Genomic DNA, 13,915 nt, shown 5'->3' with positions numbered 1-13,915 from the left:
TCCGAACCATCAGATGTTTGGTCAAGACCACGGACAGTGCTCGTAGTTTCAGATAAAACGAGCGAGGAGAAAATCCTATTTTAAACGGGACTCTATGGGATTGCGTGCGCAGCCGCGCACGTTTCCTGGTGCTGGGGGGTATGCGAGGCGTGGCCTATAGCGACCGGGACAGGGCTAAAGTTGGTTTTCAGCTAAACCGTTTTGTGTGTGTGTCTCTGTGTCAGAAACACCACCGTATCTCCTCACTGCCTGCACCAATCACTCCCACTTTTCACACAGGCATTGACCATAATAATATGGAGGTTTTAACGAAGCCCTTTTTCCAATTTAACAAATTATAAATTAATAATGAATTTATTAGTGAATTAAAAATACGAAAATGCACCCAGAGTGCAGTACCCCCCTGCGGCCACAAGGCAAGTATTTCACAACGGGTAAGGGCTAGTTGATATAAAGCGGTCAAAGGCATGAAGTCTTGGACAGTGAAATAATGAACCGTTCTGCTTTTCTGTGTGTGTGTGCGTTTGTGTGTGTGCGTGTGCGCGTGTGCGTGCGCGTGTAGTGATTAAACAGGAAGAGGCGGAGGCGCCTGTCGATAAAGAAATCATTTCGGCCGAGGTGAAGGAGGAGCCGAGCGAGAGCCCGACGGACGTTACACTCCGCCAGGAGGAGTCGCCACCTGCGGTGACGGCGGCGCCGGCGGCGGTCATCGACAACCGCGTGAGCACCATCACCGCCATGGTCAAGTCGGAGAGCAGGCCGGACGCCGCCGCGGCGGACGCCCCCAGCAACGCCGTGTCGGTCGTCAAGGCGCCGTGTTCGGTGACGACGGCGGCGAAACAACGGAGCACGAGCCGGGACGGGGATGTCGACCACGCGGTCGTCAGGAGCAACCAACAGGTATAATGGGGGGCTGTCACCGTTAGACGTTTAACCCATTTTGACTTTTAAAAATGTCTTCTACATCGTGACAGTTTTCTGAAAAAGCTATGTTTCTGTGTCAGTGCTTCTTCGATTTTTCAAAAATAGCAGACCTAGATCAGCTATTTTTCAATAGCTAAATTATAACGCATGCTGTCCCCAAGGCTATAAACTCCAAGTAGCAGTTAATCTATTGCTCCATCAATGTATGAAAATTCCATATGCAACGAACGACAACAGATGCAAATTGCAAAAGTTGAGACGAGTTGTTTTTATTTACGCATCCGACACCGTCAACAGTGAGGCGTCAAGCCTCACGACGCCGGGGTTCCATAGCCACCTATTTCCTCTCAAAACGGGCACACATTTCAAAATAAGAGTGTTTTTTTGTTTGTACTTGCAATGCGATCATTCAAGCCATGTTTTATTTTGGAATCGTACTGGAAATAGAAGTAACTATGACGAGGAAGAAGCCTAGTTGACTTGAAAATGAAACTAAAATAATAATAGAGACGTATTGTATATTGTAATGTGCATTTGGGGTGGCGGAGCGCCCTCTACAGCTACCGGAGCTGCCTCTACAGGTAGGGGAGCTCAAGTGACAGGTACTGGAGCTGAGCTCCGCCAAGCTCCGGCTGAAATTAAGCACTGCTTCCTTGTTTAAGTCTCCCTCATCTGCTGGGCACTCTAGAGCCTTTATTTTGAAAAGTTCCGGGGGCATATAAAGTGTTAATTGTTGGAGCGTTACAATTTGTATTTCAGTTTGCCTTTTAGGCTTCGTGGTCACAGAATCTTGCACAGGGCAGATATGACGAATAACTTAAATAAGCTGACTCACTACTTTCCAAAAAGTTTACAAAATAGCAGAAATAATTTCATTTTGTGACGTGTTGTAAGCTTGTGGATCTGCTAATTCAGCTATTTTGTCATTTCTTTGGAGAGGGGTAACAAAACGGGTGACATGCCATGTGACGTCAACATACGGGGGCTCACATGCGTTTGGGTATTTCGCTCTGCGGCTTCCTCCCATTCTGGCTGTATTCTCTCATTTCAGTCAGGCACTGCCGCATACTTATGCACAAAAATGATTTGCAATTATCCCAAATAATTGCGACTCTCCTACCGACAGGCCAAGATACCGCTGAAGAAGAGAGACCTGAAGCTGGACGAAGGTTTCCAGGGGAGCCGCCAGCACCACGGGAGCAACCATCTCAACAACAACAACAACACCAACAACAGCAGCAGCAGTATCATCGTGTGTAACCCAAACTCCCTGGCGCCCGCGCCTCTCGGCCAGGGGCCAAACTCCCTGGCGCCCGCCGCGCCTCTCGGCCAGGGGCCAAACTCCCTAGCGCCCGCGCCTCTCGGCCAGGGGCCAAACTCCCTGGCGCCCACGCCTCTCGGCCAGGGGCCAAACTCTCTGGCGCCCGCGCCTCTCGGCCAGGGGCCAAACTCTCTGGGGCCCGCGCCTCTCGGCCAGGGGCCAAACTCTGTGGCGCCCGCGCCTCTCGGCCAGGGGCCAAACTCCCTGGGGCCCGCCCTGGGGGCCGCTCCTCTCAGCCCGGCTTCTGCCCAACAACAACAACCGGCGGAAACTACGTCGTCCACTCAGGTAGGTGATATGGAAGCATGAGGTCAGTCCGTTGCTCTCCCCGGGTTGGCCCGGCTGGGGAGGGACTGTAAATGCCCAGGATTACATTAGATAATTGACACTGGGTGAAAAGCGGGTTACAAAATCGTGGGATAAAGAATTAGAAAAAATAAAAGTGATATTAGGCGATATGGTGATAAATGTCGTGTCGTGATACGATATTCAGATATCGTATAGATTTTGATGCAGTGAATGCACATTCTATGATTTTGCAGTTCTATATCTTAATTTATACTTTTGTAGAACGACTGTTTCGTTAGCCAAATTTAATAAATATTTTGGTCTAAATTATTTTATTTTCTGTTATGTTGTAGGTGGTTGTACTGTTAAGTAACTAAGCCCTAAAAAAAATCGCATGAGAAATATCGTGATAATATTATACTGCTTGGGAAAATATTGTGATATTAATATTTTTCCATGTCGCCCGCTCAGGATTCGCTGACCAATGGCAAAGCTTCGTCTCTCCTCCCTCTCTCGTCTCACAAGGAAGGACAGAACGGCGTCGTGGCAGGGGTCGCGACCACGGGGGGCCAGGTCGGGGTCATATTAGGTCACGTGGGGGTTATCCGAAGTCCGCCCCCACTGCTGGAGCGACAGCAGCGCCCCCCGCCACCGCCCGCCTCGGAACCGCAGGAGCGAAACGGTCCGAGCGGCGTGGAGCGCGAAAAACAACTCCCGCTCGAAGAGGAGGAGGAGGAGGAGGAGGAGCGAAAGCGGGAGGGAGGAGGAGAGAAGGAGGCGTGCCGGCGGTCGGTGCTGGTGAGGAAGGGCCCCCCCGTTGTCGGAGGGGGGGACGCGGCGCCCCCTAGTGTGCTGGTGGGGAACCACCGGACGACCGCCAGGCCCTCCTCAGACTCGGGCGGCGTGACTCAGGCGGCGGAACGGTTGGAGAAGCAGCAGCCGGTGGCGTCGAGTCGCGTTTCGCCTGCCTCGCGGTGCTCCTCTGCGGAGGTGAAGGAGGAGGAGGAGGAGGAGGGCGTTGAAAGCACCGGCACGGAGGCCCGCTTGGTGGGAGAGGCCCCAGGGTCCAGAGGCCACGGCGAGGACCACCAAGAGCAGGAAGAGAAGAGGAGAGAGGGCTCGGAGGCAGAGGGAGAGAGGAAAGAAGAGAGAAAGGCGGAGGGTGCTTCAGAGACTGCCCTCGAAGCTCCCAAAGCACGCCTGCAGGAACCGCTGCAGTGCCAGGCCGAGGGCGGCGACGACGGCGCCCAGGTCAAGGTGAAGGGCGCCGGGGGTCAGGGTGCGGAGAAGGGCGCCGGGCAGGGCGTCGCGGGGCAGGGCTCGGAGGACAGGCAGGGTCCGCCGCGGGAAAAGGCCTCTTCGGAGGTCCAGAAGGAAGGGATCCGACTGAAGATCAAGATCCCGCACCACAGGAGGAGGAGCAAGCACAGGGGGCGAGAGGAGAGAGACGAAGAGAAGGAGGAGGAGAAGGAGGAGGAGAAAGAGGAGGAGAAAGAGGAGGAGGAGACCCAGGAGGAGGGCAGGTCCCTGAGGAGATCTACGCGGATCAGCAGGTACGGGAGAGAGACTCTGTTGATTTTGTGCGTGCATGCCTATAATGCAATACGTTCTCATATTTCATGTGCCGTTCACATGAGTCATTGTTATTGTGTGACGTCAAAGTACAAATGGAGCCCCTATAACCATGGCAGCGTTCTGAAACAAAACGCTCGACTTCACCGAGCTACACATAAAAAGATACCTTTTCATGTTTTACATTGCTGTTTTGATCAAAACCACGGAGAGCACCGTAGTTTTAGAGTTATGAGCCACTTTAGTTGGGCCGTAAACAAGGAGGTGAAAGGCGGTGCACATGCGCGGAACACAAGGAGATTAAAAAGGAAAAAAAAAAAGAACGTCCTGGGCACCCTACTGTGCACTTATAAAGACGTCTTGAGCTCTGAATGTGTTAAGGTAGCACTTGCCCTAGCCTCGATGACCTTGCCAGTGTATGCAAAGGCTAAACTTGATATTATTATATTATGTAAACTTAGCACTATATAGTCATATACTCATAGTTCCATTGTACAGATTGCATATTCTACTAGATGGATGTTAGATTCTTAGCTTCCTTATGATCCTTGATGACTATATATCTATGTATTTGACGTATTACCATGTGGTGTTCTTGCTTACTGTAAATCACTCAGATTAACAGCGTCTGCTAAAGGCCTACATTGTAAATTCTAAGGTGTCCTCGTAGCCTAAGCCTAGCAAAGCTGGCCCTAAAACTCTGCTTCTCATATTGTCGGGCAAGGCTCGGTAGGTATTTTGCAGTTACTCTGCAGGCTATTGGATCAACCTTTGACAATATTGTGTAATCTCATTGGCTTACTTAATATGATTATTAACACTTATTATGCTAATGACGTGTATACACGTCTTTAGGTCCCAACCTCTGGAACAGTCTGCCCCCTGTGGATTAGGTCTGCTCGCTCCTTAGGAGCTTTCAAGTCCTCTCTTAAAACTAATTTCATTCTCCATGCCTTTAACTATTTGATTCTGGATTGCAATTTTGGTTTGTTTGATTCTATTATGACTGTGTAATTTGAGGCTCTTCTTTGCTTTTGTTGTTCTACCATGCTATTGTGTCGTATTCTTCTTTTATCTGATCTTGTACGGCACTTTGGTTGACCTTTGGTCTTTGTAAATGTGCTTTATAAATAATCCTGAAATACATTTTTTGACAGCGGGCGTTGCTAGGCGACACCTTGTTCAGAGCTCCCGGACATGTTTTGCGCATCATGCACGCAGCCGTTCACTTCCTTGTTTTTACGGGTCTACGTCGCTCTCCATGGTTTTGATCAGAACGCAGATGTTCTGTCCTAATTTCGGACTTATATTAACCAAGCATCTTGTTTAGAATATTAATGCTTCTAAAGAGAGATCAGACTTATTAGCACGAGGTAATAATGGAACATTCGACATTGTACCTCCCATTCTGAAAAACACTGTTTACCAGAGGGGGGGGGGGGGGGGGGGGGGTGTGTCTGTGTGTCATTCACTCTTCCATTCACTAATGGCTTCCATTTCATTCCCATCCGCTCTCTCTTGAAGATCTTCTGCTTTGCCGATCTGCAGGCCCAGCTCCAAGGTGGCCGACAGCCAGAGCAGGAAGGAGGACAGGAAGCTCACGTCGCCTCCCGGGACCAAGGGAGAGGAAGGGGAGGAGGAAGAGGAGGAGGAGGAAGAGGAGAGGCGAAAGGTGGCGGGGAAGAAAGACTGCCCCGACGGTCCCACCACCGTGAGACCCAAGGTAGTGTGTGTGTGTGTGTGTGTGTGTGTGTGTGTGTGTGTGTGTGTGTGTGTGTGTGTGTGTGTGTGTGTGTGTGTGTGTGTGTGTGTGTGTGTGTGTGTGTGTGTGTGTGTGTGTGTGTGTGTGTGTGTGTGTGTGTGTGTGTGTGTGTGTGTGGCGCGTTCCCATGGTCCAGGAGGATGGGTCAGAGGCCGTGGGGGTGGGAGGGGCCCTGGTGACGGGCTCCAACACACGCACGCGCGTGCGTTCAATGGGGTGCATACGTTGCTTAGCCCAGGGGTTCTCAACGTTTTTGGCCGGGGACCCCCGGAAATGCTTTGGCAATGTCTCGGGACCCCCGCCCCGCCCCCTCCCGACCCCCAATATAAATTTACTGCTACAATAACCTTAAACCATTTTGGGCGGGAACCCCTTTTGGTGTTTTAAGCATTGTTATAATTTAGCTATTGAAAAATAGCAGATCTACAAGCTCATAGCGCGCCACCGAGTGGCGCGCTACGAGCTTGTAGGTCTGCTATTTTTGAAAAATCGTGAAAATAAAAATTTAAAAAAAAGGGGTCGCGACCCACGGGTTGATAACCCCTGGCTTAGCCCATTCAGGCCTGACCTCAAAATCTTAACAAAATCTTCTAAATCCTCCAGTTTTCTGAAATAAATATTTTCACGATTTTTCAAAAATAGCAGACCTACAAGCTCATAGCGCGCCACCATCTGCTATTTTTCAATAGCTAAATTACAACATAATGTTTAAAACACCAAAAGGGGTTCCCGCCCAAAATGGGTTAAAACTAACCTGTGGCTCCCGACATGGGTGGCAGGTTAAAACGAACCCGTGGCAGGTTAAGACTAACTAAGTCCTATTACACGGCTACTTAATGCACAACTCAATATATTAACCCAAAACACAAAACAACCTTGCAGAGGCAACGAGTCGCCTCGGAAAGCATGTTGTGTTGTAGTCTCTGTGACACATCTAGGGGCCGCAATCGGCATTCAAAGATTTTCCTAGAAGCTTTGTCATTGGTCGATTTGCCTGTCTACTTCCTGATTGGTTAGTCATTTCGACCGGGTTTTTTCTACCAATGACAAGGCTTCTAGGGAAATCTTTGAATGCAGATTGTGGCCCCTAGATGTGTCACAGAGACTTAAATCTAAGCTTGTAGTTCAACTATTTCTGCTATTTTTGAAAAATGTTTGAAAATCTTTCGAAATGAAAACTATTGACCATTACGATTATTGTGATTATCTAAAATAATTGCGATTAGGACGATTATTATGTAATAATAACCGTGACCAAATGTTATTTTACATATTTCTGCGTGCCCAGGGTAAACGGAGGCACCGGCGTCCCCGCTGGTCGAACGTCCGCGCCAAGAGACGCAAGCCCAACGAGGGAGGAGGAGGAGGGGCGATCGAGGAGGACGGCGTCAAGGAGGGGAGGAGGGAGCGCAGCGGAGGAGGAAGTGGCTCCGAGTCCAGCCAATCGGAGGAGGAGGAGGGGATCCACGCCGAGGACGCATGCTCCCATTGTGGCCTCCCCAACCACCCTGAACTGGTGAGGTTCTTAATGTGTTCCCATTGTGGCCTCCCCAACCATCCTGAAGTGAACTGGTGAGGTTCTTAATCGTTTACCCGCCAGGAACATAGGAATTTTAAAACGTAGAATCTTGTAGCCTGCCACAAACGGAAAAGCCGTTTTAACAGCGATGTATTCATTAATGCATGTTTTAATACGATCGTATCGAAATCTACCGTCAGTTAGCTTTGTTATGCTTCTGACACAATGGGCGCGGCCATTTTGAAAATGCGCGCGCATCCACTAACATTGTCGGCTCTGTTTTCAGACGGCTTTATCTCACAGAAGCGACATTGCAGAGGACGCTTTGTCCCAGACAAGCGTTTTCAACGGCCTGTAGCAGGCGCTGTGATACTCGCGGTCCACTTTTTCCACCACCGACCGAGAGAACGAGCACCAGCTTCGTCAACACACACGGAATGGTTTCATAGTAAAATGCGATTACGGATATTTGGCTCTTCAAAGTAAGTGTCACGCGTGATTAAACCATGGCAATACGCAATCGAGGGATTAATTAATGGCGGCAGGCTAAGAGTTAATGTGTTCCCATTGTGGCCTCCCCAACCACCCTGAACTGGTGAGGTTTCTTTCTGTGTTCCCATTGTGGCCTCCCCAACCATCCTGAACTGGTGAGGTTCTTAATGTGTTCCCATTGTGGCCTCCCCAACCACCCTGAACTGGTGAGGTTCTTAACCCATTTTGACCTGAGATCAGATTCTACATCCAGACAGTTTTCTGAAAAAGCTATGTTTCTATGTCAGTTGTTCTTCGATTTTTCAAAAATAGCAGACCTACAAGTTCATAGCGCGCCACTCGGTGGTGCCCTACGAGCTTGTAGGTCTGCTATTTTTCAATAGCTAAAGCATAACATAATGCTAACACCAAAAGGGGTTCCCGCCCAAAATGGGTCAATGTGTTCCCATTGTGGGCCTCCCCAACCACCCTGAACTGGTGAGGTTTCTTAAGACTTTCAGCGCTCCCTGGTGTTCATTTGAAATGACTGCAGGCAGCCAGGGCATAATGTACTGTATATTGGCGCCAATCATTTCAAGCACATCCAGCCTCATAGCGTGTGTGTGTGTGTGTGTGTGTGTGTGTGTGTGTGTGTGTGTGTGTGTGTGTGTGTGTGTGTGTGTGTGTGTGTGTGTGTGTGTGTGCATGTGTGTGCGTGTGCGTGTGCGTGCGTGTGCGTGTGCGCCCACAGATCCTGCTGTGTGACTCCTGTGACAGTGGGTACCACACCGCCTGCCTCCGGCCTCCTCTCATGATCATTCCAGACGGACAGTGGTTCTGCCCGCCCTGTCAACACGTAAGAGAGAGACGTTTGTTTGAGCCTTATTTAGAATTCTACGTATGTGGAAGGAGTTATGTCTTTAAAGGGGAATTCCATGCTAGAAGGCTTTCTTACCTTTCTTTGGTTTAAAAAAAAAAAAAAAACCTTTCTTTGTAGTCGTTACGTCCCCACCAAAGAGGTCCAGGTGTTTTTTTGTGCAAAAACTCCTTATTGGCTATTTCCCCTACCATAAGCGCTACATGAATTGAATGGGAATTGAATGGGGCTATGGGGTGTTGTGCTAATTCGCTTATTTCCATCGAAATAAGTAGTAAAGTGTGCCGCTTGGGATATTATTTACATTATGAAGAGAGGATATATACAAAAAAATAATAATTTTGAGCGATGGAAATAAGCGAATTAGCACAACACCCCATAACCCCATTAAATTTCCATTCAATTAAATTCATTTAGGGCTTATGGTAGGGGAAATAGCCAATAAGGAGCTTTTGCACAAAATAACACCTGGACCTCTTTGGTGGGGACGTAACAACTACAAAGAAAGGTAAGAAAGCCTTTTAGTATGGAATTCTCCTTTAAGCATGGAGGAATCTCCTAGTATGAATAAACAAATATATCGAGAGGGATATCTTGACCGATAATTCTCTCAGTTGCGATCATGTACTGCTATCCAAAAGTCTTGTACCTCTGGGGGCACTCCCATAAGAAAAACATTTTCCTACGGATAGTGACCATAATGTGACCAGATTAGATTATTTTCAAAAATGAGTTAATAACACAGGCAGACTCTTCACATACTAAAGCATGTCTGAAATAAATGTCAGAGCTGGAATCGACATGTAAATATGAAATAAAGGCTTAAACATGTAGCTAGGTGTAATGTTAGAGTCCACAGAAGTGAACCTTTCAAGCCTGTTTTCTCAACTCGCTGTTTTCTGCAAGACATTACTCTATAAGCCATATCTGCAAAACTGGTGGGTCAAACTGAACAACCAATATCTCAATTTGAGATATGATATGATTCCCTGCTTTCATATGACATGAAAAATTCTAAAAAATCCAATCAGTCAAATTTAGTCACATATTTAACTTTATTGTTGGACACAAACAGTAATAGTAGCTGTTGCTTCATGTCTGTGTTCTTCTGTAGAAACTATTGTGTGAGAAGCTGGAGGAGCAGCTGCTGAATCTGGACAGCGCTCTGAAGAAGAGAGACAGAGCTGAGAGGAGGTAAACACACACACACTCGCACGCACGCACACGCGCACGCACACACACACACAAACACACGTTAATACACATACAACCGTAAGACAATACATTGATAGTTTTCTCCCTGTCTCTTCAGGAGGGAGCGCCTGGTGTACGTTGGAATCAGCGTAGAGAACATCATCCCTGTGAGTATACCGTAGATGATGTCTGTTAACGCATAACGAGTGCCACCTGGTGGACGAAAGTGCTGCTGCTTGGGTGCCACGTTGATGAGAATCGATTCCACTATGACGCGCCTCCGCTTTTGGGTTCCATCTTGGATGCTAAGTTAGTAGCGTTAATGCTAGCGAGCTAAAATGAGGCCATCCTTGCTCTTGGAAACGAGCAATGTTCCAAACACGATCACCGGACAATCAGAAAAGACCTCCGAACATCGACCATTTGTTCAAAACCACGGACAGCGCGTTAGTTAGTCTAAAACAGAAGCTAATGTGGTCGGGTCATGCAGAAACGGTGCAGGCGGGGCCCTAGCAACCGTGCATAGCAACCGGAGCGGTTCAAAAATGAAACGCAGAGAAGCAATCTTATAGTGATATCAAACGCCTCAAGATTGAGCCAACGCGTCATGCGTATATTAACTTATAGGAGTATACCTGTCCTAGGGATCCAATGTGTTAACCCATTTTGACCTGAGATCAGATTCTATAAATGTCTTCTACATCCTGACAGTTTTCTGAAAAAGCTATGTTTCTATGTCAGTGGTTCTTCGATTTTTCAAAAATAGCAGACCTACAAGCTCGTAGCGCGCCACTCGGTGGCGCGCTATGAGCTTGTAGATCTGCTATTTGCATAACATAATGCTAACAAGGGGTTCCCGCCCAAAATGGGTTAAAGGACAAATTATTCTTTCTTTAACATAGGTTCATGTTTTAGGTTGTTTTTAGAGAAAATAAAATGAGTGTTTATAAAAAAGATCTATTTGCTGCTTTCATTTCTTTTAACGGTTTTAGCTATTTTTGATAGGGGGCGGGGGCATTCGAACAAGTGGCTAAATATGTATTTTTTTCACCAAATTCTATGACGATTTATTTATTATTATTTGCTATAGTCTACTAGACCCCATGAAATTGCATCTGGCCACACAGGATCTATACTGAATGTGAAGGTAGACGTACCAAGGTGGATGCCATACTGTGTGTCGTAGGCTCACTATGTCAGTTTGTCACCGCCCACTGTCAAAAATAGGCTAAAATCATTCAAACGAAAGAAATCAGCAAAAACACCCATCTTTTACCTTCTCTAATAAAAACCTTTGGAGAAGGAGGAGAGACCCGCACACCGCCACTTGCTGGTTCAAGAGTTTTATTTTTAACCCGTTTTGGTATTTTAACTAAGCATTATTTTATACTTTAGCTATTGAAAAATAGCAGATCTACAAGCTCCCGCCACCGAGTGGCGCGCTATGAGCTTGTAGGTCTGCTATTTTAGAAAAATCGTGAAAATGAGGCACAAATCTTTGAATATATACTATAGACTTTTTTTTTATTTCGACGTCAGGCCTAAATGGGTTAAATAAGAGTCATAGCAACGTTTCGGCCTGAAGAAGGCCGAGACTATTCGTCGTGGGGTCAAAGTACAATTAAAAACTTTTACAATGCATTACAATAAATAAATAAATGTAGCAATACAAAAATACAAAACATTTTTAGCAAATAATAAGAATTGTCTTCTTCAGGAGGGAGACGAGGAAGAGGAGAAATCATCGGCCACGACGACGACGACGACGAAGAAGAAAGACCCCAAGAAGAGTAAAAACCTGGGCCGGAGATCCACCCGAAACAGGAAGTGCATCAGCTACAGGTAGGCTTTGGGGGAACTGTCTGGAACTCTGTGAAACAGGAAGTGCATCAGCTACAGGTAGGACTTAGGGGAACTGTCTGGAACTCTGTGAAACAGGAAGTGCATCAGCTACAGGTAGGACTTAGGGGAACTGTCTGGAACTCTGTGAAACAGGAAGTGCATCAGCTACAGGTAGGACTTAGGGGAACTGTCTGGAACTCTGTGAAACAGGAAGTGCATCAGCTACAGGTAGGACTTAGGGGAACTGTCTGGAACTCTGTGAAACAGGAAGTGCATCAGCTACAGGTAGGACTTAGGGGAACTGTCTGGAACTCTGTGAAACAGGAAGTGCATCAGCTACAGGTAGGACTTAGGGGAACTGTCTGGAACTCTGTGAAACAGGAAGTGCATCAGCCACAGGTACAGTAGTACTAGGCCTATCTCACAGCCCCCCTTCCACGCCCACTTCCGGTAGATAGTGGTGTCATTTAACATTAGGCATTTTTTTCTCTGGAGAATCCAAGTACATTTCCTAATGTTAAAATGTCAAAGACCGATAATAATATGACGAAAACACAATGGTATAACAACTCAAATAAGTAGAATAAACCTTACCTTTACAAAACAGTAGTTTGTGGCTTGTGAAAATACCTATGGGCCGCAAAATAAATAACACCACTATCTCCAAAAGGGGGCGTAAAAAGGGGGCGGGGAAATGCTGTGAGATAGGCCTCTTGGGGTAGTCTCGCGTTACCAGACAACTATTCCACAATCTCCGAATGCTATATAGAGTCTGGACCTACAGCCCCATGAGCTGAGTAACAGAATGCTATATAGAGTCTGGACCTACAGCCCCATGAGCTGAGTAACAGAATGCTATATAGAGTCTGGACCTACAGCCCCATGAGCTGAGTAACGGAAGCTGCCATTTCCGTTCACGAAAAAATATTTTTTTATTTCCTTTTCTGCTAAGCAACAAGCTATAGCCTTGGATGTTTTCTATTTATATTAGGATAAATATGCGCAACGGTAAAGACTAAACGGTAGTGGCGAGGAGGCTCCACTTCCGCTGTGTCCGGATACTCATGAGACCTTTTCCGTTAGCCCAGACTGTATGATGAAGCGTTTGGAAATCAAGGAGGCAACAGTCTGGTAACGCGAGACTAGACTTGGGGGAACTGTCTGGAACTCTCTGAAACAGGAAGTGCATCAGCCACAGGTAGGATTTGGGGGAACTGTCTGGAACCCGGGTGTCGGCACCGAGTTCCTACGCTGTAGGTCCAGACAGTACACGAATATTGTGTCTGTAGGAGAACCATTTCCAAAATCGGCTTGTGATTGGTTGTCAGTGGGGTAGGGAGCGCTGTGCTGTGTTGTGTTCATTTGAACTACACACTGGCACAAGTGGTTATAATTATGCCTTAAACCTAACCTTAACCTGGGGCGTGGGCAAACATCGTCTTCTTAAAGTGAGTGTGCATGCTGGCCCTTGGAGCTGGGCTTTATGCTAACAGCTAGGATAGGACTTTTCTGTTTGGATGTATGGGCCGTCAATCGGATAGGACTTTGACGGTGGCGTGTGTGTGTGTGTGTGTGTGTGTGTGTGTGTGTGTGTGTGTGTGTGTGTGTGTGTGTGTGCGTGTGCGTGTGCGCGTGTCACAGGTTCGATGACTTTGACGACGCCATCGACGAGGCGATAGAGGAGGACGTCTCCGATGGTGACGGTGAGAAGTAGTGTTGATTTCGTCGACTAAAACTATGACGAAAAATGTGACTCTTTTTAATACAGAGACAATCATGGCGGCAAGATTTCCTTCAGGAGAGGAGGAAAACTGATTTTTATTTTAATCCAAACTTCACATACTAGAGCATGTCAGAGCTGAAATCAACATGTAAATATTATATAAATGCTTAAACATATAGCTAGGTGTTAATGTTAGAGACCACAGAAGTGAACCTTTCAAGCCTGTTTTCTCAACTCGCTGTTTCTCTGTGAGACATTACTCTGTTATATAAGCCATACCTCCAAAACTGGTGGGTTAAACTGAACAACCAATATGTCAATTTGAAGCTATGATTCCCTGCTTTCACATGACATGAAAAAAGAAAAATTCAAACAAAAATAACAATTCTACATGCTCTAATGTGTAGACTTCTTGTAATGCA

The 13,915-nt window shown here is 47.0% G+C and overlaps 1 protein-coding gene across 1 annotated transcript in view; it reads left to right on the top strand.

The window, feature by feature from the left end:
• rsf1a (remodeling and spacing factor 1a) overlaps positions 1 to 13,915 on the top strand; it is a gene marked incomplete at its 3' end in the record, with an annotated part of 42,526 nt that overhangs the window by 20,621 nt on the left and 7,990 nt on the right. The window contains exons 7-16 of the mRNA XM_079513903.1: positions 563 to 900; positions 2,051 to 2,533; positions 3,005 to 4,086; positions 5,654 to 5,828; positions 7,156 to 7,383; positions 8,609 to 8,713; positions 9,849 to 9,928; positions 10,047 to 10,095; positions 11,646 to 11,770; positions 13,412 to 13,473. Of these exons, the coding sequence (XP_079370029.1) occupies positions 563 to 900; positions 2,051 to 2,533; positions 3,005 to 4,086; positions 5,654 to 5,828; positions 7,156 to 7,383; positions 8,609 to 8,713; positions 9,849 to 9,928; positions 10,047 to 10,095; positions 11,646 to 11,770; positions 13,412 to 13,473 (2,727 nt within the window). The remainder of the gene's footprint in view (positions 1 to 562; positions 901 to 2,050; positions 2,534 to 3,004; positions 4,087 to 5,653; positions 5,829 to 7,155; positions 7,384 to 8,608; positions 8,714 to 9,848; positions 9,929 to 10,046; positions 10,096 to 11,645; positions 11,771 to 13,411; positions 13,474 to 13,915) is intronic.

Source organism: Electrona antarctica, assembly GCF_951216825.1.
Source record: "Electrona antarctica genome assembly, chromosome: 11".
Lineage (NCBI taxonomy): Eukaryota > Metazoa > Chordata > Actinopteri > Myctophiformes > Myctophidae > Electrona > Electrona antarctica.
The sequence above is the reverse complement of the archived record's forward strand: the minus strand, read 5'-3'. Positions and strand labels throughout refer to the sequence as shown.